This window comes from Mobula hypostoma, chromosome 20 (assembly GCF_963921235.1).
Source record: "Mobula hypostoma chromosome 20, sMobHyp1.1, whole genome shotgun sequence".
Lineage (NCBI taxonomy): Eukaryota > Metazoa > Chordata > Chondrichthyes > Myliobatiformes > Myliobatidae > Mobula > Mobula hypostoma.
Window position 1 is genome coordinate 52474866 of NC_086116.1, and position 27038 is coordinate 52501903.

Below are 27038 nucleotides of genomic sequence, written 5' to 3' on the forward strand. Positions count from 1 at the left end.
TCATTTACTGTAATACTTATGGAAATGATGAATGTTCACACACTCTTCTTCTTGGTTTTTGTCATTAGGTTCACCCGTACCAAAGTTTCTGTAACTGTACAATGATCCATCAATCCATGTGAAATTCCCTTCCTGTGGAGTACAAATCAGTGATTATTTCTGTGGGAACGCTGAGTAACCTGTCACTTAATGGTACAGGGAGGAGCTGGACATGATCCAGAGTGAGAGCAGAATACGAGCAGCCAGGACAAACGGGGTAGTGAATGAGATTTTAAATGACGCACTGTCAGCGTGGGGGAAATCTCATGGAAGTAACAGAGTCCTTGGAATGAGAGAAATCAGATCTGAGAGTGACGATCAGTGTGAAGGAATGATGGTAATCTGACAACGAGGGAAAAAATAGTCACTGAACATGAACACAAATTCTGATCTCTCAAAGAAAGATGGTGAAATAATTCAGAAGGGAAGTTAAAACCCTTGCAGAGGAATGAACCCAGAATCCCAACTAAACAGAAAACAGAGGCAATAATTTGTATCATGGATCCAGATGTGTTTGTAGAAGATTAAAACAAACCCCCACCCCACCTACAGGGATCAGCCCAGATCGAGGGCACATCTGGATTATTCACTTCCAAACCCAAGGACTAGAGGGGCTTTGAATCTGTTTGAAAGTTTAATCCATCCTTTCCTCAAGGAGGCTAGTATCCTAAACTGTTACTGACCTCCAAACAGATTATTTACATTCAGTAATGTCACTTCTCACTTTAGAGAGGGCATTGATTGGGTTTGTAAGTAGATACAGAATGTTACAAGAAATTACATGTGATAGTGTGTGGGCACGTGGCCAAGCGGTAAAGGCATTGGACTAGCGACCTGAAGGTCGTGAGTTCGAGCCCCAGCCGAGAGAACGTGTTGTGTCCTTGAGCAAGGCACTTAGTCACACATTGCTCTGCGACAACACTGGTGCCAAGCTGTATGGGTCCTAATGCCCTTCCCTTGGACAACATTGGTGTCGTGGAGAGGGGAGACTTGCAGCATGGGCAACTGCTGGTCTTCCATACAACCTTGCCCAGCCCTGCGCCCTGGAGAGTGAAGACTTTCCAGACGCAGATCCATGGTCTCGCAAGATTAACGGATGCCTTTAATTTAATTAATTTAATTTAAGTTACAGGAAAGGTATTGAGGAAACAGTGCAATCAAAGATGGGAATTCTGACAGTCACATAATTCCATTGAGTATATTTACAATGATCACTGCCATGAGCAATCAGCATCCATCATCAAGGACTCCCACCATCCCAGCCATGCCCTCTTGTCTCTACACCATTGTAAAGTTGAATCAGGTTTGCGGGTCTGGCGAGTGAGACAGAAAACACTGACTGCGAATAGGTGTATTAATTGTTTATTTACAAACCATAATTTTCATGTTCCCAACATTACAGAAAATACGAAGTTGAATATTCAACAAGCATATTTAGTTGAAAGCACGCCCAGAGCATACCTTGCCAATGGTTATGTGCACTGCTTGCCTTAAACAAAAGTAGAGAGACAGGAATCTACCTCAAGTGCTCCCTATATTCCCAGGATATTTGAAACTGGACAGCAGGCAGTTAACTAATGGGAAAAGCAGCTGCAGTTTCTAAACTAACCAATCACAACAGGTACAGCCCCCACAGTACAACACTCCTACACAGTGACGCTCAGTGCATGTTCCCCTAACCCCTGTATGAACATACCATACATCCTTCTCTAACTGCTAGGCATTCAGTCCAGTTCTGCCAAACACAGGCAGGCAGAAGATACAAGAGTGTTTAGTACCATCACACTGGGCTCCGGAACAGTTACTACCCAACAACTATCAGGATCTCGAACTGGAGTGCATAACTTACTTCACGACTACTTTGATCTGATTCTGCAACATACAGACTCACGTTCAAGGACTCTTTACAATACATGTCCTCAGTATTATTTCTATTTGCACAATTCGTCTGTCTTTCCACATTGGTTGTTCAACAGTCTCTGTCTCATTATGTACAGTTTTTATGTAAAATTCTATTGTATTTCTTTTTTCCTGTAAGTGGCTGCAAGAAAATGAATCTCAAGATAGTACATATCAACATATACATACTTTGATAATAAATTTTTGAAATTTGAACTTTGAGATCTTTAATGTGTGCAATTACAATCATTATTTATCGTCAAAAATAGGGAGCACATCAGAAATCTCAGAATTATCTCCTAATTCGCTGTACATGAAGGTATAAAATACAGTATCAATCAGTCAGTGAAGTCTGCTTTATCTCAGTATCCTGCCTGGTTGTAAAAGCAGAGGTGTACAAGATAATAAGAGGAATAGATAGGCTGCCCAGCCAGCGCTTCCTTCCCAGGGCACCACTGCTCAATACAAGAGGACGTGGCTTTAAGGTAAGGGACGAGAAGTTCAAGGGGATATTAGAGGATGATTTTTTACTCAGAGAATGGTTGGTGCATGTAATGCGCTGCCTGAGTCAGTGGTGGAGGCAGGTACACTAGTGAAATTTAAGAGACTACTAGACAGGTATATGGAGGAACTTAAGTTGTGGGGTTATATGGGAGGGAGGGTTTGAGGGTCAGCACACTGTTTTATGTTCTATGTTCTCACAGCTGAGAAACATTTCAGCCCTTCATTGAATCTTGTTTGAGGACTAAACAGAGTTTAATATTATTTTGCTGAACGCATTGCCTCATGGTACATTGAACAATAATAGAAAACAACTCTGAGAACAGCACTGATGAGTTTCAACATTGACACAAACCACTGGGAATCACAAAAATAGATCATCCTGTTTGGGATATCTGCACAAAAAGTGGTGCTCGCTCAAATGAGAATGCTGGAATTGAGGAAACAAAGAGGACTAGAATATCTGAAAATTCAAACACCACAGAGGTTATTGCATCCCCCCGCCTCTGTCCTCCACGTAAATAAACCTTTAGGCACAGATTGATCTAATCAGCTACCCCGGTACACATCACAACACTGTACGTTGGATGCCATGGCCTTACTCAAGAACGAGTGACACAAATCAGATTCTGAGGTTTATTAGCCAAGTATTTTTACAGTTTTGATTAGCCATTTTCCATTGTACAATATTTGCAAAGTTTTTCTGATGATTTTGTGTGAAGTATTCCATGCAAACGTAAGACTTGTTATTGATGTCAGGAGATTCATGTGATTTATTTCAATTTCATACCTCACAATTTCATAATTCCCAATTTTTAAATTACTTCACGGCGACTCAGTGACATCACAGCACACAATCCTTGCCCAGAGTCCTTGATGCATTTTGCGAATAAAAATACTTCAACTTTAGGGAAACAATTAACCAAACCCTGAATGCAGAGAGAATCAGTCAGAATGAAGGGAAATGTGGGAGGTGGGTTAATCAGAGATCATACCACCGCAGTAGAAGAACAGGATAAATAACAAAGCAGATACATCAGGGTTCTCATCAGATAACTAGCACAGCAGCACTGTCTGTCTATATATTGTATTTCCACATGCGGAGCATATGACACTGATTATATATTGTATTTCCATATATAGAGCATATAGCATTCTGCCTCCTGTGAACATATCCTCACTCCAAAGCGAGTTACCAGCACAGAAACAGTGGAGATAATTTCTGGAGGGATAGAATGTAAAAGTAGAGAAGCTGTGTAAATCCTGGATAGAACTGTGGTGAGACTGCACTCTGATCTGTGCACAGTTCCAGGCTCCACTAAATGGAAAGGCTACAGAGGCACATCTGAGGGTGAGAAGTTACCAGAACTAAGACGTTACAATTACCAACAAAGGTTGAGCAAACCTGAGCTCTTTCAGCCATCAGTGACTTGGGGGGTGGGGGGGGGGGTGGAACCTCCCTCTCAAAAGTTGTATATTTTAGGTGACACAAGAGTTTCTACAGATGCTAGAAATCCTGACTAACACACACATGCTGGATGAACTCAGCAGGTTAAGCAGAAACTATGGTGGGAAATAAACAGTCAACACATGAAAAGATGAAGAAAGGTCTCAGCTAGAAACATGAACCAGTCTTTTCCCAGCACAGATGTTACCTGGCCTGCTGAGTTCTCCAGTATCTTGTATGTGTTACACCGAGTGTATTTTGGGTGTCTGGAGTTTGTAACCAACAATTCAATATTCAAAGGTGCTTTTCAGTTGGGACATGGTCCTATTGTCAAAGTTACTGTCTCTATTCAAATGTTAAAATAAAGTGGGTAGTTCTAGACAGTGAAACTAGATAATTATTATGGTATTAAAAATTATAAATATTGTGCACAGAAAAGAACATAGAAACTAGATAGTTACAACACGGTACAGGCACTTTGGCCTACGATGCTTTAACCTACTCTAAGATCAACCTCACCCTTCTCTCCCACATAGCCCTCTATTTTTCCTTCAACCATGTGCCATTCTTAAATGTCACTAATGTACCTACTTCTACATAAGGCCCAACATGCATTTCCCACTCTGTGCTTCAAGTCTACCTCTGACATATCCCCCAATAACTTCCCCCAATCACTTTAAAAGTAAATTCTTTCATGTTAGTCATTGATACCCTGGGAAAGTAACACCGGCTATCCACTCTATTTATGCCTCCCCTCATCTTATATGTCTTTATTAAGTCACCTCTCATCCTCCTTCACTCAGTAGTAAGTGGGCTTTCGATGGGGCACAATATGTTGAGTGTGTTCAGGAAGGATTCCTGGTCAGTAATCTTTCCTAAACACTACAACATACTCTGGATCTCATTCCATGTAATAAACCTGACCAGGCGACTGATCTATCAATGGGTTAGCATTTCAGAAACAGGCATTTTAACTCCCTGATCTTTAGCACAGCTGTGGATAAGGATAGGAGCAGATGAGTGAGAATGGAAAGTCACACTGATCATGCCAGATGAGGGAGGGCGAGAGAAGGTTCACGTGGAGATAAACAGGCATAAACATGTGGGATTTTATTTGTTCACAGGACACGGTGACACTGGTCAGACCAGCATTTTTTGTCCTTCCTTAATCATCCACTGAATATTTCAGAGGGCAGATAAGAGTCAACATATTCAGATGTCATTAATGTTACCTTGCAAATGTCATTCAGGGCAATCCAAGCCTTTGTCGTTTTTTGGTTCACGATAAAGATCACATTAGAAACGAAGATGTTGTGTTCGTCTGAGATCACAGAAGCCAGCTGTCCACAATTTGCTTCTTGATTACAGAAATTCTTTAAATGAAAGAAATAATTTATCAGTCGGTGAGAATCAGAGTCTTTCATCCTCTTACAGGGCACTCAGTAAATTGCCCAACCTGACAGAACAAACAACAGTAGAATCGAGGAACAGGCACTGAGATCCACAATGTTGTGATGAGTTAATTAAGCCAACGATGCTGAATTGACATAATCCCTTCTGTATGCACCCGGTCCATGTCCCTTCATTCTCTGTATATTCATGTGATTATCAAAGAGCCTCGTAATCACCTCTATTTTATCTGCTGCCACCACCACTGCAGAAAGGACATTACAGGCACCGACCACCTCCTTGTCAAAATTTGCCCCACACTGCTCCTTTGAACTTACTCCCTCTCAACTTAAATATTGTACATGCCCTCTGGTATAGACACAATGATCATGGAAACATGATTCCAGCTGTCTACTCTGTCTACAAAACCATAAGACCATAAGACAAAGGAGCAGAAGTAGGCCATTCGGCCCATCGAGTCTGCTCCGCCATTTTATCATGAGCTGATCCATTTTATCCTATTTAGTCCCACTGCCCCGCCTTCTCACCATAACCTTTGATGCCCTGGCTACTCGGATACCTATCAATCTCTGCCTTAAATACACCCAATGACTTGACCTCCACTGCTGCCCGTGGCAACAAATTCCATAGATTCACTACCCTCTGACTAAAAAAATTTCTTCGCATTTCTGTTCTGGAAGGGCGCCCTTCAATCCTGAAGTCATGCCCTCTCGTACTAGACTCCCCCATCATGGGAAGCAACTTTGCCACATCCACTCTGTCCATGCCTTTTAACATTCGAAATGTTTCTATGAGGTCTCCCCTCATTTTTCTAAACTCCAAGGAATACAGTCCAAGAGCGGACAAACGTTCCTCATATGTTAAACCTCTCATTCCCGGAATCATTCTAGTGAATCTTCTCTGTACCCTCTCCAACGTCAGCACATCCTTTCTTAAATAAGGAGACCAAAACTGCCCACAGTACTCCAAGTGAGGTCTCACCAGCACCTTATAGAGCCTCAACATCACATCCCTGCTCCTATACTCTATTCCTCTAGAAATGAATGCCAACATTGCATTCGCTTTCTTCACTACCGACTCAACCTGGAGGTTAACTTTAAGGGAAAATCCTGTACGAGGACTCCCAAGTCCCGTTGCATCTCAGAACTTTGGATTCTTTCCCCATTTAAATAATAGTCTGCCCATTTATTTTTTCTGCCAAAGTGCATAACCATACACTTTCCAACATTGTACTTCATTTGCCACTTCTCTGCCTATTCTTCCAATCTATCCAAGTCTCTCTGCAGACTCTCCGTTTCCTCAGCACTACCGGCCCCTCCACCTATCTTCGTATCGTCAGCAAACTTAGCCACAAAGCCATCTACTCCATAATCCAAATCGTTGATGTACAATGTAAAAAGGAGCGGTCCCAACACTGATCCCTGTGGAACACCACTGGTAACCGGCAGCCAACCAGAATAGGATCCCTTTATTCCCACTGTTTCCTGCCAATCAGCCAACGCTCTATCCACGTATGTAACTTTCCTGTAATTCCATGGGCTCTTATCTTGTTAAGCAGCCTCATGTGTGGCACCTTGTCAAAGGCCTTCTGAAAATCCAAATATACAACATCCACAGCATCTCCCTTGTCTAGCCTACTGGTAATTTCCTCAAAAAATTGTAATAGGTTTGTCAGGCAGGATTTTCCTTTAAGGAATTCATGCTGAGTTCTGCCTATCTTGTCATATGCCTCCAGGTACTCTGTAACCTCATCCTTGACAATCGACTCCAACAACTTCCCAACCACCGACATCAAGCTAACAGGTTTATAATTTCCTTTTTGCTTCCTTGCCCCCTTCTTAAATAGCGGAGTGACATTTGCAATCTTCCAGTCTTCCGGAACCATGCCAGAATCTATCGACTTTTGAAAGATCATCGCTAATGCCTCCGCAATCTCCACAGCTACTTCCTTCAGAACACGAGGGTGCATTCCATCTGGTCCAGGAGATTTATCGACCTTTAACCTATTCAGCTTCCTGAGTACTTTCTCTGTCGTAATTGTGACTGTGCACACTTCTCTTGCTCAGTGAAGACTGATGCAAAATACTTGTTCAGTTCCTCCGCCATCTCCTCATCTCCCATTACAATTTCTCCAGTATCATTTTCTATCTGTCCTATATCTACTCTCACCTGTCTTTTACTCTTTATATACTTGAAAAAGCTTTTAGTATCCTCTTTGATATTATTTGCTAGTTTCCTTTCATAGTTAATCTTTTCTCTCTTAATGACCTTCTTGGTTTCCTTTTCCTAGACAAAACAACCCTAGTTTGTCAAATCTCTCCTTAGAGCACAAGACCATAATGTAGACAGCAGCTTAGTAAGCTTTTTCTGAATCATTCCCAAAGTGTTCACATCCTTTCTGTAATGAGTGGACCATGAAGGAATAGAATTCTCCAGACAGGGCCTATCCAGATTTCAATAACACTGCAACATAACTTCCTGACTCTTGAACCTATTGCCTCATTTAATCAGAACAAACATGACATACACCTTCTTTACCACCTATCAGCTTGTGCGATCACTTTCAGGCAGCTATGGACTCCTATGATAGAGTACCTGGTAAGGCTCTGAAAACTTGTGCCATCCATTTGGCGGGAATATTCAAGGATATTGTCAACCTCTCATGCTATGGGTGGAAGTTCCCACTTATTTCAAAAAGGCAGCAATTGTGCCAGTGCCTGAGAATAATAATGTGAGCTGCCTTAATGACTATTGCCCGGTAGCACTCACATCTACAGTGATGAAATGATTTGAGAGGTTCGTCATGACTAGACTGAACTCCTGCTTCAGCAAAGATGTGGACCCATTGCAATTTGCCTATTGCTACAATAGGCAGACGCAATCTCAATGGCTCTTCACATGGTCTTAAACCACCTGGAGAATACAAACACTTATGTCAAGATGCTGTTCATCAACCACAGCTCAGCATTTAACACCATCATTCCCACAATCCTGATTGACTAATTACAGAACCTGGGCCTCTGTACTTCCCTCTACAATTGCATCCTTGATTTCCTAATCGGAAGATGACAATCTGTGTGGATTGGTGATAACATATCCTCCTCACTGATGATCAACACTGGTGCACCTCAAGGGTGTGTGCTTAGCCCACTGTTCTACTCTCTCTACACCCATGACTGTGTGGCTAGGCATAGCTCAAGTACCATCAATCAATTTGCTGTTGATACAAACATTGTTGGTATAATCTCAGATGGAGATGAGTGGGTGTACAGGAGCGAGGTATGCCAACTAACGGAGTAATGTCGCGACAACAACCTGGCACTCAACATCAATCAGATGAAAGAGCTGATTGTGGACTTCAGGAAGGGTAAGATGAAGGAACACATACCAATCCTCATAGAGGGATCAGAAGTGCATAGAGTGAACAGTTTCAAGTTCCTGGGTGTCAAGATCTCTGAGAACCTAATTTGGTCCCAACATATCGATGCAGTTCTGTACTTCATTAGGAGTTTGAAGAGAATTGGTTTGTCAACAAAAACACTCAAAGATTTCTACAGTTATACTGTGGAGACCATTCTGACAGGCTGCAACACTGTCTGGTATGGGGGGTGTAGGGGAGCTACTGCACAGGATCAAAAGAAGCTGCAGTAGGTAGTAAATCTAGTCAGCTCCATCTTGGATACTAGCCTACAGAGTACTCAGGACGTCTTCAAGGAGTAGTGTCTCAGGAAGGCAGTGTCCATTATTAAGGACTCCCAGCACCCAGGGCATGCCCTTTTCTCACTGTTACCATCAGGTAGGAGGTACACAAGCCTGAAGGCACACACTCAGCGATTTAGGAACAGCTTCTTCACCTCTGCCATCCGATTCCTAAATGGATATTGAATCCACGAACACTACTTCACTCTTTTAAACATATATTATTTCTGCTTTTTGCATGATTTTGAATCTATTCAATATACATATAGTGCAATTGATTTACTTATTTATTTTTACTTTTTTTCCTGTATTATGTATTGTTTTCAACTGCTGCTGCTAAGTCAACAAATTTCCCGACATATGCCGGTGATAATAAACCTGATTCTGATTCTGACATCAGTGACATTAAGGAACCCATCACTAACTAGGCACTGTTCCCTTACATTTAATCTTCCAAAGTGCAACACCAGCCTAGATTAACCACCAACTGCTGTTTCCCCACCCATATCTAGCATGATCATTTGGCAATCTTCCACGCTCTCCACAACACCATCAATCTTTGTATAGACTGTGAACTTACAAAACCCACCCATCCACATTTTTATTCATGTCGTTTACATATATCACAGGCTGCAGATGTCCCAGGACGGTTCGCTATGGAACACCATCAGTCAAGGACTACCATCCAGAATAAGATACATTGCCAACTACCCTCTGTATTCTACATGCAAGTCAATTCTGAATCCAAGTGGCCAAGTCGCCACGGATCTCACTCACTTTCATCTTCTGGATGAGCATCCCATGCAGCAACTTATCAAATGACTGACTAGGATCCATGTGAAACATTATCCACAGCTCTACCCTCATCAATCAGCTTTGCCCCCTCCACAAAAAGCTCAATCAAATGAGTAAAGAAGTGACCTGAACCTCCCCTGCAAAATCATTCGTGTCCAAACCCAACTCTGGATGTGGAGATTCCCCAAAATCCAAATATTTCACACTCTGACACAACTGATAGTAACCGGGGTCCACGGCTGGAGTGAAGGACACCCTGGAGCATCGGGATTCATCATGGACAATTCAACTAGAGGCTCTGCTGTGAGTTCATGGCAAGCCAACATTCACCAAGCCTCCCAGAGCAATCACTGGTTTCAGTGACTTACCTCAGCTTTCTCCCATGTCATTTTGTTACTGAAAAACCGCTAACAGGCGCTTAAAGGAGAAAAATAAAACCAGTCTTCCTCACAGTGTCCTCTGAATATTCCATGTTTTTCAAGGTTCTGCTGAGACCCTTTCAGTCAAAGAGAAATAGAATTTAAACCAACTACAATAACCAAAGTATCAGTTCCAAACAATCACAAATTTTGCTGTTTCACAACATAAGACCTTGATGGACACAGAGAAGGTCAGGGCTTGAGGGGAGGAAGAAACGACAGCTGTAGCCTATCTAGTGTTTAATACAGTCCTAATGTGATCTCCCTCAGTCCATCTCTTGTAAAAGGGAAAGGGACAAATGGAGGAACGGCCGGCTGATCAGCTTGACACAGGGAGTGGACAAGGTATTGGGAAATGATCTGAGTGACAGCACAAATCATCCTTTAGGGCAGTGCTGTTATTCAAGGACAGTCACATGGAGATGGTAAAGTCTGTACAATTTCTCTTCTTAGAATCTCCGTCGGGATCCAGAAGGATTTGCCTTCCAAAGGAGTGGAAAGTGTTGGTGTGAGAAGGGAGCATGAGAAGGCCTTGGCGAGTACGGTAAAGGAAAACCCCAAGGCATTCATCAATTATGTGAAGAACAAAAGGATGACAGGAGTGAAGATAGGACCAATTAGAGATAAAGGTGGGAAGATATGCCTGGAGGCTGTGGAACTGAGCGAGGTCCTCAATGAATACTTCTGTTCGGTATTCACCAACGAGAGGAAACTTGATGACAGTGAGCACAATATGAGTGAGGTTGATGTTCTGGAGCATGTTGATATTCAGGGAGAGGAGGTGTTGGAGTTGTTAAAATACGTTAGGACGGATAAGTCCCCAGGGCCTGACGGAATATTCCCCAGGCTGCTCCACGAGGTGAGGGAAGAGACTGCTGATCCTTTGGCGAGGATCTTTATGTCCTCGTTGTCCACGAGAATGGTACCGGTGGATTGGAGGGAGGCGAATGCTGTCCCCTTGTTCAAAAAAGTTAGTAGGGGTAGTTCGAGTAATTATAGATCAGCGGGCCTTGCGTCTGTGATGGGAAAGCTGTTAGCTCTCATAAGTCAAGGGATAGAGTTTAAGAGTTGCGGGGTAATGATGCAGCTCTATAAAACTCTGGTTAGGCCATACTTGGAGTACTGTGTCCAGTTCTGGTCACCTCACTATAGGAAGGACGTGGAAGATTCGGAAAGGGTACAGAGGAGATTTACCAGAATGCTGACTAGTTTAGAGAGTATGCATTATGATCAGAGATTAAGGGAGCTAGGGCTTTACTCTTTGGAGAGAAGGAGGATGAGAGGAGACATGATAGAGGTATACAAGATATTAAGAGTAGATAGAATGTACAGCCAGCACCTCTTCCCCAGGGCACCACTGCTCAGTACAACAGGACATGGCTTTAAGGTATGCAGTAGGAAGTTCAAAGGGGATATTAGAGGAAGGTTTTTTGTTGGTGCGTGGAATGCACTGCCTGAGTCAGTGGTGGAGGCAGATACACTTGTGAAATTTAAGAGATTACTAGACAGGTATATGGAGGAATTTAAGGTGGGGGGGTTATATGGGAGGCAGGGTTTCAACATTGTGGGCTGAAGAGCCTGTACTGTGCTGTACTATTCTATGTTCTATGTATTTCTTTCAACATGGGGTGACTGTCACACAACAACTACCACTCTGTCCAGACAAAGTGTGTGCTGATCTGCTGGCAAGGAGGTCCAAGTCCATTGAACCAAGCTCTGCTGAACAGACAGACAGTTGGATAGACAGTCAGACATACACGCATTTTGACCAACTACTCACCACGATCACTGACAACATCTTGCATAGTTTTTTTCTCACCTCTTTTCCTTCCATCTCATCCTACCCTGATCCCCTCCCTCAGTCTGTCTCCCTTTGGTAAATCTGTCAATCGGTGTGAATTTTTTTCTTTTCCTCTGGAGATCTAGTTTCAAATTGACCAATGTTGGGGATTCAGTATTTTCAGATAGGATTTGAAGAGACAGGAAAATTGATAAAGGAGAGGTTGGCCCTGACAGTAAGTGATGGGATGAAGATGGGGAGAGAGGATATTGGTTCAGTAAATGAAGTAGTAACATTAGTTTGCTGTTTCTTCATTTGCTGAGAAACGGAAATGGGCAGAAGATATTGGGTTTGTCTCTGGGCCCCAGTTGTGGGAGTGTAAAGTGTGGAATACATCAGAACATTAGAGGTATATTTCAGAAGGGTAATAGTGCAGTCATGAGGAACTGTGACCTTCACGTAGATTGGGAAATCCACATTAGCAGTATTCACAAAGTATATACAGAATGCCTTTCTGGATCCCAGTGTTAAAGATCGAATAACAGTTCAAGCAACGAGCAATGAGAATAGTTTATTTCATAATCTTGTCAGCAAAGAATGAACGTATTAATTTGAACGGGATTTTTAGCAACTCAGGAATTTAAAAGTGAAATAAGCCAGATGTAGATATGAGGCATGGCTTTGCTTTGGTCAGGAGGGTCATGGAGAAAATACAGAAGGATTCAGAATCAGAATCAAATTTATTATCACTGACATATTTGATGAAATTGGTTGTTTTATGGTCGATGTACAGTGTTAGACATAAAACTACCCTCACAGGTGTGATAGCAGAGAAGCAACAATGAAAATTTAAAGAACAAACTCACAGCTTATAACAAACACACTGTATATCCTGCAGGCTGAGAATAAATGGGGAAGGCATAAAACAAGTACAGAACTTCTGCTACTTAGGAAGCTGGTTGACATCAGATGGCAGGTGTGACATGGACATCAAAAGAAGAATAGGGATGGCAAAGGACACGTTTATGAGAATGAAGAGTATACTGACCAATACTAAACTAGGCATGACAACCTGCCTCAGAGTACTGAAATGTTAAGTTTATCCAGTTATGTTATATGGCTCAGAATGCTGGACAATATCTAGTAACATGAGGAAACGAATTGTAGCAGCAGAGATGTAGTTTTTGAGGAGGATGCAAAGAATATCATGGACGAAACGTATGTCTAATGAGGATGTCATGAACAGAGCAAACACAAGAAGAGAAATAATGTGTGAGATCATGAAAAGGACACGTAACTTCATTGGACGTGCGATTAGGAAAGAGTTAGAATGCATGGTAATTTTGGGAAAGATTGAAGGGAAGAAAGCAAGAGGAAGACAAAGACAAATGATGATGGAGACAGCAGCCAGAGAACTGGAAATGAATACCAATGAATTGATCCACTTGACCCGACACAGGAGTATGTGGACCATGGCAGTCAAAGCTCAAACTGGGCACAGCACCTGATGATGATGGTGATGACTGCATATCCACCAGAGATACAAAGAACAGCAGATAGAGCTGCCTATCCATCGGTAACATTCAATGACAAAGATCAAAGGAAAAGGATTTTATCAGTGATAAAAGAGCAGCCTCCCTTGGCCTGAGTCAACGTAGTAGTAGTAGTAAAGAGCAGCAAGCTGGAGATTTGGAATAATTAAAAATGCTATTTAACAGCAAAACAAAGAAAACAAATTTCATCAAATAAGAGCCAAGTTGTTGCTAATGAAAAAGGAAATAGAATTTCAGTGCCATCCTTTGAGAAATGGAATATATCTTTCCCCAGAAAAAAAAGAAAAGATGAACAAAAGCTGTTGTGAGTCCCTTGCAGTCCGGCCGTGCTCCATCAGTCCTTCATCGCCACCTTCAAAGGTGACAAATAGACTGTACTTAGTGCATTGGACACAGTGCCTGCAGAAATTTCTTCTCTGTATCCACTGGGTTCGTCACAGGTAGTCCCATACCCCTCTACCGACCACTTTATTTTGCTCAGAACCATCACTTTGGAGAGATCACTGTCTCCTGATCTGCAAAAGGGTTTCTGACTCATCTTCCATTTCAACAGTTTGGAGGTGAATATCCCAGACAAGAGACAATTTTTACCACCTCCTGACCAGTCCACTGCCCACAAATTCCCATGTCCCACAGTCCCAACACAGTGCCTGAGCAGTCATTCCTCACATTCATTCATATTTACAATGCTCCTGGAATCAATGGACCTTACCTGCCACATCACTGACAAGCAGTGCGGTCACCACCAAAACCCACATCTGCATCATGTTTCTTCTCTCAAACCTGAAATACAAAAAAAAATTCATCATTAGTGTCGTTTCCCAGTGAAGGTGGGGATATCCTGCCGCCATTCCCACCTCTCTCTCAGCTCTCTGCATCAATAAAGTTTCTGATGGTTTTGCATCCCCACATATGTGTAGTTTTAGATCTCTGAAGTTTCAGAAAATATTGAAATTAAACTCAATTGGTTCAACTAACCAATGTATATGTTACCACTACTGAATCACTAGCAGACAAACAAGAACCAAATTCACATGAAACCACAGAAATGACTTGAGCTGCAAGTGTGACTGTAGAATGTTATTCTGTAACTGAGCACTGAGAAATAGAGTCTGCAGAAAGCATTTATGATCCCATAATGTTTTTGTGATATTAGAGCTCAATGAATATTATCAAGATGAACAATTAGGACATAATATTCAGTTGAATCCTTCAGAAACAACAGATCACCTCACTCACTCATACCTGCTCTGTTCTGTTTCCCCTCCATTTCCCATTATGGGGGATGATCTCCCTCCATCAGTGACTCTGGAAATTTTGTAAAGTTTCCATCAAACTCAATATATAAGTTTGCTGATGACACCACAATTGTAGGCCGTATCTCGGGTAATGATGAGTTTGAGTACAGAGGAGAAATTAAGAACCTGGTGGCATGGTGCAAAGACAATAACCTATCCTTCAACATCAGCAAGACTTAGGAATTGGTTGTTGACTTCAGAAGGAGTAGTGGACTGCACGATCCCATTTACATCGGTGGTGCGCATATGGAACAGGTCAAAAGCTTTAATTTCCTCGGGGTCAATAACACAAATGACCTGACTTGGTCCATTCAAGCAGAGTTCACTGCCAAGAAGGTCCACCAGCACCCTTAATTCCTGAGAAAGCTAAAGAAATTTGGCCTAACCCCTAAAACCCTCACTAATTTTTATAGATGCACCGTAGAAAGCATTGTTCTAGGGTGCATTACAACCTGGTATGGAAGTTGTCCTGTCCAAGACCGGAAGAAGCTGCAGAAAATCCTGAACACAGCCCAGCACATCACACAAACCAGTCTTCCGCTGTCGGAGCAGTGCTGCCAAGATAATCAAGGATACGACCCACCCAGCCAACACACTTTTCGTCCCTCTTCCCTCTGCGAGAAGGCTCAGAAGCTTGGAGACTTGTACAGCCAGATTTGGGAACAGCTTCTTTCCAATTGTGATAAGACTGCTGAATGGATCCTGACCCAGATATGGGCCATACCCTCCAAATATCCAGACCTGCCTCTCAGTTTTTTTGCACTACCTTATTTTCCATTTTCTATTTTCAATTAATGATTTATAATTTTTTTTAAAATATTTACTATCCATTTGTATTCCAGGGAGCGCGAAGCGCAGAATCAAATATCGCTATGATGATTGTACGTTCTGGTATCAATAGTTTGACAACAATAAAGTATAATAAGGTACTATAATCATTTGTGAGGAGTGGGTTCAATTTAGAGTGATAGTCACTTTCCAATAAGGAGCTGGAATGAGTTTTGCTCAGGAGAAACAGGAAGTGTGGAGAGATAACAGTCTGCCTGATATTTGATGCTTCTCCTGGGACAGTTCAACGAGATCCCTGAACTAACATGATTTGGGAAGGAATCCATGGATCTCCAGTGGAGTGGGACCAATGGGTCAAGTGGCTCTTTCTTTCTCTGGAATCTCTCTTGTTGCTCAGTCACTTCACTCTCACAGGCAGAGCAAATGATCTCTGAAACTGATTGTACACTCAGCTCATCCTCATCCTCTGCTAGAACAAAAGAATGCTACCGCACGGAAGGGAATTATTTGCCCATCGAATCTGTACCATCTCTTTGATTTGCAATCCATTTAGTTTAATTCTCTTGCTCTTTCCCTCTGCCACTCAGAATTTTTCCTTCACACATTAACCAAAATCTTTTAATGTTATTTGAAACACAGAAACATAGAAAACTTACAGCACAATACAGGCCCTTCTGCTCACAAAGCTGTGCTGAATATATACTTATTTTAGAAATTAACTAGGGTTACCCATAGCCCTCTAATTTTCTAAGCTGCATGTATCTACCCAGAATTCTTTTAAAAGACCCCAACATATCTGACTCCAACACTGCGCCAGCAGACCATTCCATGTAATCACCAGCCTCTGCATAAAAAACTTGCCCTTGACATCCCCTCTGTACCTACTTCCAAGCACCTAAAACTGTGCCCTCTCGTGTTAGCCATTTCAGCCCTGGGAAAAAGCCTCTGACTATCCACATGATCAATGCCCCTCATCATCTTATACACCTCTATCAGGTCACCCTTCAACCTCCATCGTTCCAAGGAGAAAAGGACAAGTTCACTTAACGTATTCTCATAGGGTATGCTCCTCAATCCAGGCAATATCCTTGTAAATCACCTCTGCACCTTTTCTTTGTTTTTCACATCTTTCCTGTAGTGAGGCGACCATAACAGAGCACAGTTCTCCAAGTGGGGTCTGACCAGGGTCCTATAAAGCTGTAACATTACTTCTCAGCTCATAAACTCAGTCCAACTGTTGATGAAGGCCAGTGCACCATATGCCTTCTTAACCACAGAGTCAATCTGCACAGCAGCTTTGAGTGTCCTATGGACTTGGACCCCAAGATCCCTCTGATCCTCCCCACTGCCAAGAATCTTAACATTAATACTATATTCTGCCATCATATTTGACTACCAAAATGAAGCGCCTCCACTTATCTGGGTTGAACTCCATCTGCCACTTCTCAGCCCAGTTTTACATCCTATCAATGTCCCGCTGTAACCTCTGACAGACCTCCACACCATCCACAACACCCCCAACCTTTGTGTCATCAGCAAATTTACTAACACATTCCTCCACTTCCTCATTCAAGACATTTATAAAAATCACAAAGAGTAGGGGGTCCCAGAACAGATCCCTGAGGCACACCACTGGTCACTGACCTCCATGCAGAATATGACCCATCTACAACCACTCTTTGCCTTCTGTGGGCAAGCCAATTCTTGATCCATAAAGCAAGGTCCCCTTGTACCCCATGCCTCCTTACTTTCTCAATAAGCCTTGCATGGAGTACCTTATCAAATGTAAATGATGACAAACTGGACTAGGTATCCATCAACAACTTCTAGTTATACGGTATCATGAAAATCTGTATTGGAATTGCAAGCTTGGTTTTAACTTCAAAATTCATTTTGGCTCTGCATGATAATGTCATGATTTTCTTAGCACAGGGTTCGATGTCCTCCTTGGTGGATTCACCTTTTTATTGGTTAAAATGTCCCATTTTAATGGGACATCCCTTTACTCTGAGAAGGTGACCTCAGATCGTAAACTCTCCTACCAATGGAAACATCCTCAACAAATCCAACCTATCCAGGCTTTTTAGGATCAAAAACAGTGTCACATGAGGTGCTGGGAACGGACCCAAATGCAAGACACAAACACTGAAGTACAAGGAACAGGACTTGACTAGAGTAGGGACATGACAGGATTCAGACCAGGAGCAGGTACAAGAATGCAGAGTTGGGCTAGGGAAAGCGGGACCAGGACTAGGGACCGTGGACTAGGAGACAAGGCTTGGACTCTGAGCCCGAGACCGGACAAGGACCCAGAACATCGGTCTTGCCTCGGGCACGGACCCCAGAACCAGGCAAGGACATGGCTTGGCTTGAGGCTGAGGTCTTGGGTCTTGGAGTTCGGCTGCGGGACCCTCGAGGCTGGGGTTCTTGGAGCTTGGCTGCGGGACCCTCGAGGCTGGGGTTCTTGGAGCTCGGCTGCGGGACCCTCGAGGCTGGGGTTCTTGGAGCTTGGCTGCGGGACCCTCGAGGCTGGGGTTCTTGGAGCTCAGAGACAGACTGGAAACTAAACATCAACATAGAGCCGGGACTTATCCTTCGACTATCTTGTCTCCCTTTCTCTTCACCATTTATACCTAGGACTTCAACTACTGCACAGAGTCTTGTCATCTTCAGAAGTTTTCTGATGACTCTGCCATAGTTGGATGCATCAGCAAGGGAGATAAGGTTGAGTACAGGGCTATGGTAGGAAACTTTGTCACATGGTGTGAGCAGAATTATCTGCAGCTTAATGTGAAAAAGACTAAGGAGCTGGTGATAGACCCGAGGAGAGCGAAGGTACCGGTGACCCCTGTTTTCATCCCAGGGGTCAGTGCTGACATGGTGGAGGATTACAAATACCTGGGGATATGAATTGACATAAACTGGACTGGTCAAAGAACACTGAGGCTGTCTACAAGAAGGGTCAGAGCCGTCTCTATTTCCTGAAGAGACTGAGGTCCTTTAACATCTGTCAGACAATGCTGAGGATGTTCAGTCTGTGCTGGCCAGTGCTATCATGTTTGCTGTTGTGTGCTGGGGCAGCAGGCTGAGGGTAGAAGACACCAACAGAATCAACAAACTCATTCATAAGGCCAGTGATGTTGTGGGGATGGAACTGGACTCTCTCAACGTGGTGTCTGAAAAGAGGATGCTGTCCAAGTTGCATACCATCTTGGACAATGTCTCTCATCCACTACATAATGTACTGAGTGGGCATAGGAGTACATTCAGCCAGAGACTCATTCCACCGAGATGCAACACAGAGCATCATAGGAAGTCATTCCTGCCTGTGGCCATCAAACTTTACAACTCCTTCCTTAGAGGGTCAGACACCCTGAGCCAATAGGCTGGTCCTGGACTTATTTCCTGGCATAATTTACATATTACTATTTAACTATTTATGGTTTTATTACTATTTAATTATTTATGGTGCAAGTGTAAAGAAAACCAATTTCCCCCAGGATCAATAAAGTATGACTATGATTATGACAAGCCAGGACTCATCTTTAACACGACATTAACATGAGACAGGACAGAACATAGACATAGAGTCAGGACTTATCCTAAGACAAGGCAGGACTCAACCTCTCCACACCAAGGTGGGACAGGTCCATCTGTTGGCTAATGGCAGGATGGCCAGACTTACCCAACAGAGGCAAAGACAAGACAATTCATGTCCCCCCACAGGGCAACAGCAAGACAGCCTGACTTACTCTACGGAAGCAAGGACGAGACATGACCACCCGCAGGGCATCAGCAAGACGGCCTGACTTACCCCACGGAGGCGAGGACAAGACAAGACAAGACAAGACATGACTCCCCGCAGGGCAACAGCAAGATGGCCTGACTTAGCCAACAGAGGCAACGACAAGAAGAGACAAACACCAAAGAACAACAGACAGTTCCATCTCTGCTCCGGGGTAGCTCCAAGTCTCAGTTCAGCCAGCAACCTCAGCTGGCTACAGAAACAGCCAGATCCCTACCTAGCTTGGAGTGGCTGACAGCCACTCAGCTTGCCCAGGACACAGCCAAATCCATACTGCAAAGACTACCCCTACAAGTGGCAACAAGGCCCCATGAAGCAGTGGTCATCCAACCAGGCCTAGAGATCACAAATGGTTTCATCAGCAGGTTGCTCCAAAGGGGACTGATAAGACAAACCAACAGCCCACACTCCATCCCAAGGCTACTTATATTGCAAGCCCAAAGATGGGAATCAGGTGCCTTTGGTTTAGTCAAACAAGGGACAGCTGGAAGACCTGGAGTCTTGACTCCATGCACTGGACCGTGAACCACAATGCGGACTTCACGGACCGGACCATGACAAAAAGTTAATTGAGGTCCCCACTCATCCTTCTGAGCCCCATTGAATGCAGACCCAGAGATATCAAATGTTCCTCTTCTGTCAAATTTTTCATTCCTGGGATGATTTGGGTGTACTTCCTCCTGACCCTCTGCAAGATGTACACACAACCTTCCCTGGATACGTGGCTGGGTTAAGGTTCGTTAAATTGCTCTCCTTACGCCACTGAAACATTGTTAAATTTGAGAAGTTAGTTTTCAGGTACAACAGTAGAAATATCTCAGACAAGATAAAATCAGAGGAGATATCTTGAGACACTTATGAAGGAAAGAGGTGTGACTAGGTTAGGAGAGTTGGGAGGAAGATGGATTGTGTGTCTGTGGGTAGCGGGGGGGGGAGTGGATGTATATGGGTTACTCTTGTACAGAGTAGGTTCAGACCCCATAAGTTGAATAGCATCCTTTAAAGCTGTAACCACTTTCTGAGTCTGTGAACAACATGGGTAGACCTGAGGAACCAAAATGCTACAATGACCCAGACAGATTGGACTTCAGGTCCACAAACACGGCAGTTGTGAGCCAAGTTCAGAATTGAATCTGGATATGGTGAGACATTGAGCAAAGTGACGTCATTCCCAGTGTATCCAGTGTGGTCTTTCAAGTCCACTGAGATACCTCAGTACCATGGAGATGAAGGTGAATGTAAATATTTCAAAGTAATTGTTTTACAAAATGTTTTTGTTCAGCAGTGGTTACTCAGTATTTCATTGCAGAATTTTTATGAAAAGGATTGATTGATCAAAAACTGGGCCAGTTTATGAAAACTAAGACTAATCGCATGTTGTTGAAGAAAGGGAGACTTAAATAATATTTATCTGTATAACTCACATCCTTCTGAGAGCAGATGTGTTACTTTTCCTCTGTAACACATCGAATGTGTTAATTTCCATCTTCTGGTGTGATATTGTTGATAAAATCGGAATTTGGTCATCTCAAAGTTTTGAGACATAGCCATCTTGGTGAAGAAGTGAAGTCACTCAGAGGCCAGACAGTCGAGCATTGACAGGTTCCCATCTAAAGGGTCTTCACTTTAGAGCTGGGTGTTTACTGCAGACTGACCGTTCCACTTACTGAGATGTCCTACAACATAATAATGGAAATCTGTACATTCTGAGCCCTGAAGTGCTCAGAGTCACAACATCTAAAAGATTCCCAACACTCTGCACAAGAGAAGTTTTCCTCTCTAAAGCCTAAAATGTGAATTGTATCCTAGTTCTAGATTCTCAAGTCTGAGGAAATAGCATTTCATTGTCCACCCCTCATAATCCAACACTGTCAATGAGAACAATTTCAGCTTTTTGTTCTAAATTCTAGTGAGTTTATTCAATGTCCATCATTATCTCTTCAGTGGACACTTCACTCGTTCCAAACGTCCATTTGCTGGATCAGAGCTGCACGGACTCCAAGGCAGGTATTTCCTGCCTTCGGTATGGAGAGCAAAACAACATCTGATCACCAGATCACCAGATGAGTCTCATTGTAACGTTGTGGAATGTCAGCAAGATTTCCTTGAATTAAATTTCCAAAGCTCTTACATCACAGACAGTGTGTTATTTCACTGCACCTGCAGATTGACCTCTCGCACAAATTCAGGATCAGAATCAGATTTATTCTTGCTGGGTAAGACCATAAGGCCAGAAGATATTGGAGCAGAATTAGACCAATGAATACAGGCCTAAAAACCACCAAACACACTTCATATGACAAGCTGTTCAAATCTGGATTAATTTTCAAGAAATTCCTTTCAAATCCTCTCCAGTTTCAACACATCCTTTCTAAGATAACGGACCCAAAACTGCTCACAATACTCCAACTGAGGCCTCACCAGTGCTTTATAGTCTCAACATTACATCCTTGCTTTTCTATTCTGTTCCACTTGAAATAAATGGGAACAACACATTTGCCTTCCTTACAATAGAGTCAACCTGCAAATTAACCTTTAGGGAATCCTGCACAAGGACTCCTTAGTGCCTTAGAATTTTGTATTTTCTCTCCATTTAGAAAATATTCAAAACTTTCATTTCTTCTACCAAAGTCCATGATGATACACTGCTAGCTCTTTGCCTGTTCTCCTAATCTGTCTAACTCCTTCAATAGTCTCTCTGCTTCCTCAAAACTACCTGCCTTTCCACGTATCTGCATATCATCTGCAAATTTTGCAACAAAACCATCATTTCAATCATCCAAATCATTGACATATAATGTAAAAATAATTGGTCCCAACACAGACCCCTGTGGCATGCTACTGGTCAATGTCTGCCAACCAGAAAAGGCTCTCTTTATGCAACACACATCAAAGTTGCTGATGAACGCAGCAGGCCAGGCAGCATCTCTAGGAAGAGGTACAGTCGACGTTTCAGGCCAAGACTCTTCGTCAGTCCTAGTCCTAACGAAGGGTCTCGGCCTGAAACGTCGACTGTACCTCTTCCTAGAGATGCTGCCTGGCCTGCTGAGTTCACCAGCAACTTTGATGTGTGTTGCTTGAATTTCCAGCATCTGCAGAATTCCTGTAGTTTAAGGCTCTCTTTATTCCCACTCTTTGTCTCCTGCCAATCAGCCACTGCTTTATCCATGCTAGAATATTTCCCGTAATACTATTGGCTCATAGCCTGTTAAGAGCCTCATGTGTGGCACCATCTCAAAGGCCTTCAGAAAATCCAAGGACACAACATCAACCGACTCTTCTTTATCTATCCTCCTTCTGTAATGCTCTGTAAGGATTCATTGCTAATGTAATGGTTTCTCTGTAAGGTTTCACTCCAAATGTAATGGTTTCTCTGTAGCAGCAGTGTTTGGGTTATGTCTAGAGATAACGGAGGCTTTGGAATGTATGCCATCCAATGAGAGGTGTGTTGTTTTTTTCTTGTGTGTCTGAGGGAAGGTGTTCGGGGTCTTTTGTCAGCGAGAGATAAAGAGAGGAGACGTGAGAGGAGTGAGCTGGCAGACTGCAGGGTGGAATGGAATTGGAGTGAGCGTCTGGGAGTCAATGACACTCAGAGGAAATCATTGCAGAATTCAAAGACAGAAATCCGTGAGCTCCAGCATGCGCAATAGACTGTTTCATTAAAATGGGCCCTTTTTCTTTTTGGTTTCTGTACTAACCCTATAGCCAACTTAGCAATTATAAAGCTCAACTGGTGTGCTGTCTGATCTCTTGTGGCACTGAGTTGTAACAAGGAAACACATCACACAGCATTCACCAATGAGATTTCATCAGTTTGGCCGGGGTGGTGACTTTCTTCCCCTAGATTTACACAGCCCACTGAACCTGGGACTTACACTTGGTATTTCTTCAAATAATTCCAACAGATTTGCCAGGCAAGATTTTCCCTTGGGGAAGCCATGGTGACTACAGCCTTTTTTATCATGTGCCTCCAAGTACCCCAAAACTACATCCTTAATAATCAATTCCAACATCTTCCCAAACACTGAGGTTGGCCTAACTGCTCTATGAAATCCTTTCTTCTGCCGTTCTCCCTTCTTGAAGAGTACAGTGATATTTGCAATTTTCCAATATTGCAAAAACAATCCAGAATCTAGTGATTCTTAGAAGATCATTACTAATGCCTCCACAATCTCTTGTTTCACTTCTTTCAGTATCCTGGGGTAAACACCATCTGGTCCAGGTGACGAACCTACCTTCAGACCTTTCCATTTCCCAAGAACCTGCTCCCTAGTCATGGTAACTTCACACACTTCATGACTCTGACATCTACAAATTCCACCATACTGTTGGTGGTTCCACAGTGAAGACTGATGCAAAATACTTATTCAGTTCATCTGCCATTTTGTTGTTCTCCATTATTACCTCTTCAGCAGTCTGATATCCACTCTTCACTCTCTTTTACACTTTATGTATCTGAAGAAACTTTAGGTATCCTCTTTAATATTATTGGCCAGCTTACTTTCATATTCCATCTTAACCTTCTTAATGACTTTTTAGTTGCCTTCTATTGGTATTTAAAGCCTCAGAATCCTCTTGCTTTCCACGAATTTTTGCTCTATTATATGCCCTCTCTTTGGCTTTTATATTGGCTTTGTCTTCTTTTGTTAGCCACAGGGATGTGTCATCTTGCCTTTAAAATGCTTCCTTCCTCTTTGGGATGTATATATCCTGTGCCTTCCGATTTGTTTCCAGAAATTCCAGATATTGCTGCTTTGCTGTCACTGTTCTTTTCGAATCAATTCTGGCCAACTGCTCTCTCATGCCTCTGTGGCTCCGTTTACACTACTGTATGCAATCATAGAGTCATCGAAATCTACAGCACATTACAGGCCCTTCAGCCCTCTATTGTGTGCCGACCATGTAACCTATTCTAGAACCTGGTTAGAATTACCCTACCACATAGCTCTCTGTTTTTCTAAGCTCCATCTGCCTACCTAAGAGCCTCTTGAAAGACCCTGTTGTATCCACCTCTACCACTGCTGATGGCAGTGCATTCCACACACCCACCACTCCCTGTGTAAAAAACTTACCTCTGACATTCCCCCGGTACCAACTTGTAAGCACCTTAAAATGATTTCTCCTCGTGTTAGCCATTTCAGCCCTGGGGAAAAGCCTCTGGCTATCCACACTATCCACTGTAATACTGATACTTCTGACTTTAGCTTCTCCTTCTCAAATTTTAGGGTGAATTCAATCATAATACGATCACTTACCCCTAAGTATTCTTTTACCTTAAGCTCTCTAATCAATTCTGGTGCAATGCACAATACCCAATCCAGAACAACTGCTAGTGGGCTCAACCACGAGTTGTTCAAAAATGCCTTTTGTGGGAATTCTAGAACTTCCCGCTCTTGGAATCCAGCACAAACCTGATTTCCCTGATTGGTCTGCAAATTGAAATCCCCATGACTATTGTAACATTGCCCTTATGACACGTATTTTCTATCTTCCATTTTAACTTGTAGACCACATCCTCATACAGCTTGGGGGTCTGTTTATAACTCCCATCACGTTTTTTTCACCCTTGCCAGTTCCTTCACTCTATCCACAACAATTCAGCACTTTTGTCATCTCTTTCTAGTGATTTGATTTCATTTTTTACCAACAGAGCAATACCGCCCCCTCTGCTTTCCCGTTTGTCCTTTTGATACAATGTGCATCCTTGGACATGATGATCCCATCTGTAATCTTCTTTCAGCCATGATTCAGCAATGCCTACAAAATCATACATGCCAATCTGTGACTGTGCTACAAGTTCATTTACCTGACGATGTGACCTGAAATGTGCTGATTTTCAGCAGCTGTACAGTGACATTTCCGGACAGAGGTTGTGTTTGAGCCCTCAGGACTTCAACTGAAACTGCCCATCCTCAGAACTGCACAGCAGGTGAACACTGAGGCACCATGAACCCACAGATCGTGTCTGTTATTTGTGGGTCCAGATAGGTGGCAGGTGATGTTTAATCCATTCAGTCTATCAGTCTTCATATACCAACAGTTCCACTGTTCTTATTCTACACAGTTAACTGCCAGGCCATCTGGATACAGCCACTGTAGGAATATCCTCACCAATTTACCCCCTTGATCGCTCTGCTTACGTGCCCAACCTAGTGATTTTAATGACCATCTTCTCCTTCAGTTTCATGCCAAGTACCATTTATTGTCAGGAAATTTAGGAAGGTAATGTCAGGTAACATGAAGCTGTGCAGAATTTGAACAGTTCAATGTAATTTACGGGGAAACTGTTTAATCATATTTCGTACTCACAGAAGTTAACTTAAAAACTTATATCTGAGTATCATTTGCATTATGCTGCTTAACCTGAGATTTAATAAAACATTGACATATGATGATGTTGTTGCTAGAAATGCTCTCCCTGTAATGATGAACACATTTGTTATCAATGACAAGACAATGGTTGTTACTGAACCAGTCACCTAGAGTCCTGGACTTCTGATCCAGACAACAAAGTTTGAACCCATCACAGGAGCAGAGAAGTAAATAGTCTGCTGCTGTCAGCAATAATGAACATCAAAGATCCCAACAGTTTCCATTATATCCTTTGGTAAATAACATGTACAGAACTCATTCTGAACATCAACCATTGAACTCCACTTCCATGAGTACATTTCCTTTTTGACTCCCTCTTACAAGCCTTTCCTAATTCAATATTGATGTTATGATCACTATTACCTAGATACTCCCCTCAACGTGCACCCAGAAATAGCATTCCCGGCAGGCTGATTGGCTCCGTTGACAGATAAGACCATTCAAGCCAGGCGAGGTGGTCTGGTTGGCATCAAGGGATCGTACCTCTGAAAGTCAAGAACTGGAAACTGGCACTGCGCTACGTGGGACCGTTTGTATTGGAAGAGGCTGTCAACAAGATTGTGTCTACCAGCAACACTGAAGATTTACCCAGTATTCCATGTTTCCCAGCTCAAGCCAGTTACTACCTCTCCCCTGGCCCCAGTCACTCCTCCTCCCTGTCTGGTAGATAGTTCCCTTGTCTATGCCTCCTGGCATCTCACCGAGTATGTGGTAAGATCCACTACCTTGTGGACTGGGAAGGGTATGGTCCACATGAATGTACCTGGATCCCAGTGACGGACATCTTGGACAAGTCGCTGATCCAGGACTTCCAGCGGACACAGGTCTGTGGTGCCTCAAGGTCTGCGACTACAGAGGAGAGCCCTCTCACAACCACGGATTCAGCAGCACAGTAGATATGACAATTTCGCTTGTGAATTTGCACGTGTCAGCTAACTACTATTTAATCGTGAATGTTTAACTCCATACTTGTCATCAGAGTGCTTGTCGAGACTTGGACAGAGCACAGCAATGCCTCATTGCCATTTGCTTTCGGCCTTCCCTGAGAAATTGGACTTTTGAGTCAATTGACAGTAAAGACTAGCGCTATTCATTTAATGTTCAGATTTTCTTTTCAGCGGCAGTTAAGGCTTCCTTTCCCATTTGAGAGTTTTAGTTAATGGCCCTATTTGGCCTAGTGTTTATTGTTTATTTTCCCTTTAACTCTCTTCACATTAAAGTTTGTGAACTAT

At 42.9% G+C, this 27038-nt stretch overlaps 1 protein-coding gene across 1 annotated transcript; it reads right to left on the minus strand.

Annotated features, from left to right (window-relative positions):
- Positions 1-26590, minus strand: LOC134359248 (snaclec bothroinsularin subunit beta-like). Its single transcript, XM_063072211.1, is given in 5 exon segments — positions 1-132; positions 5119-5259; positions 10159-10286; positions 14255-14325; positions 26532-26590. Coding segments are annotated over 5 exon segments (531 nt in total).
- Between the last annotated feature and the right edge of the window lie 448 nt (positions 26591-27038).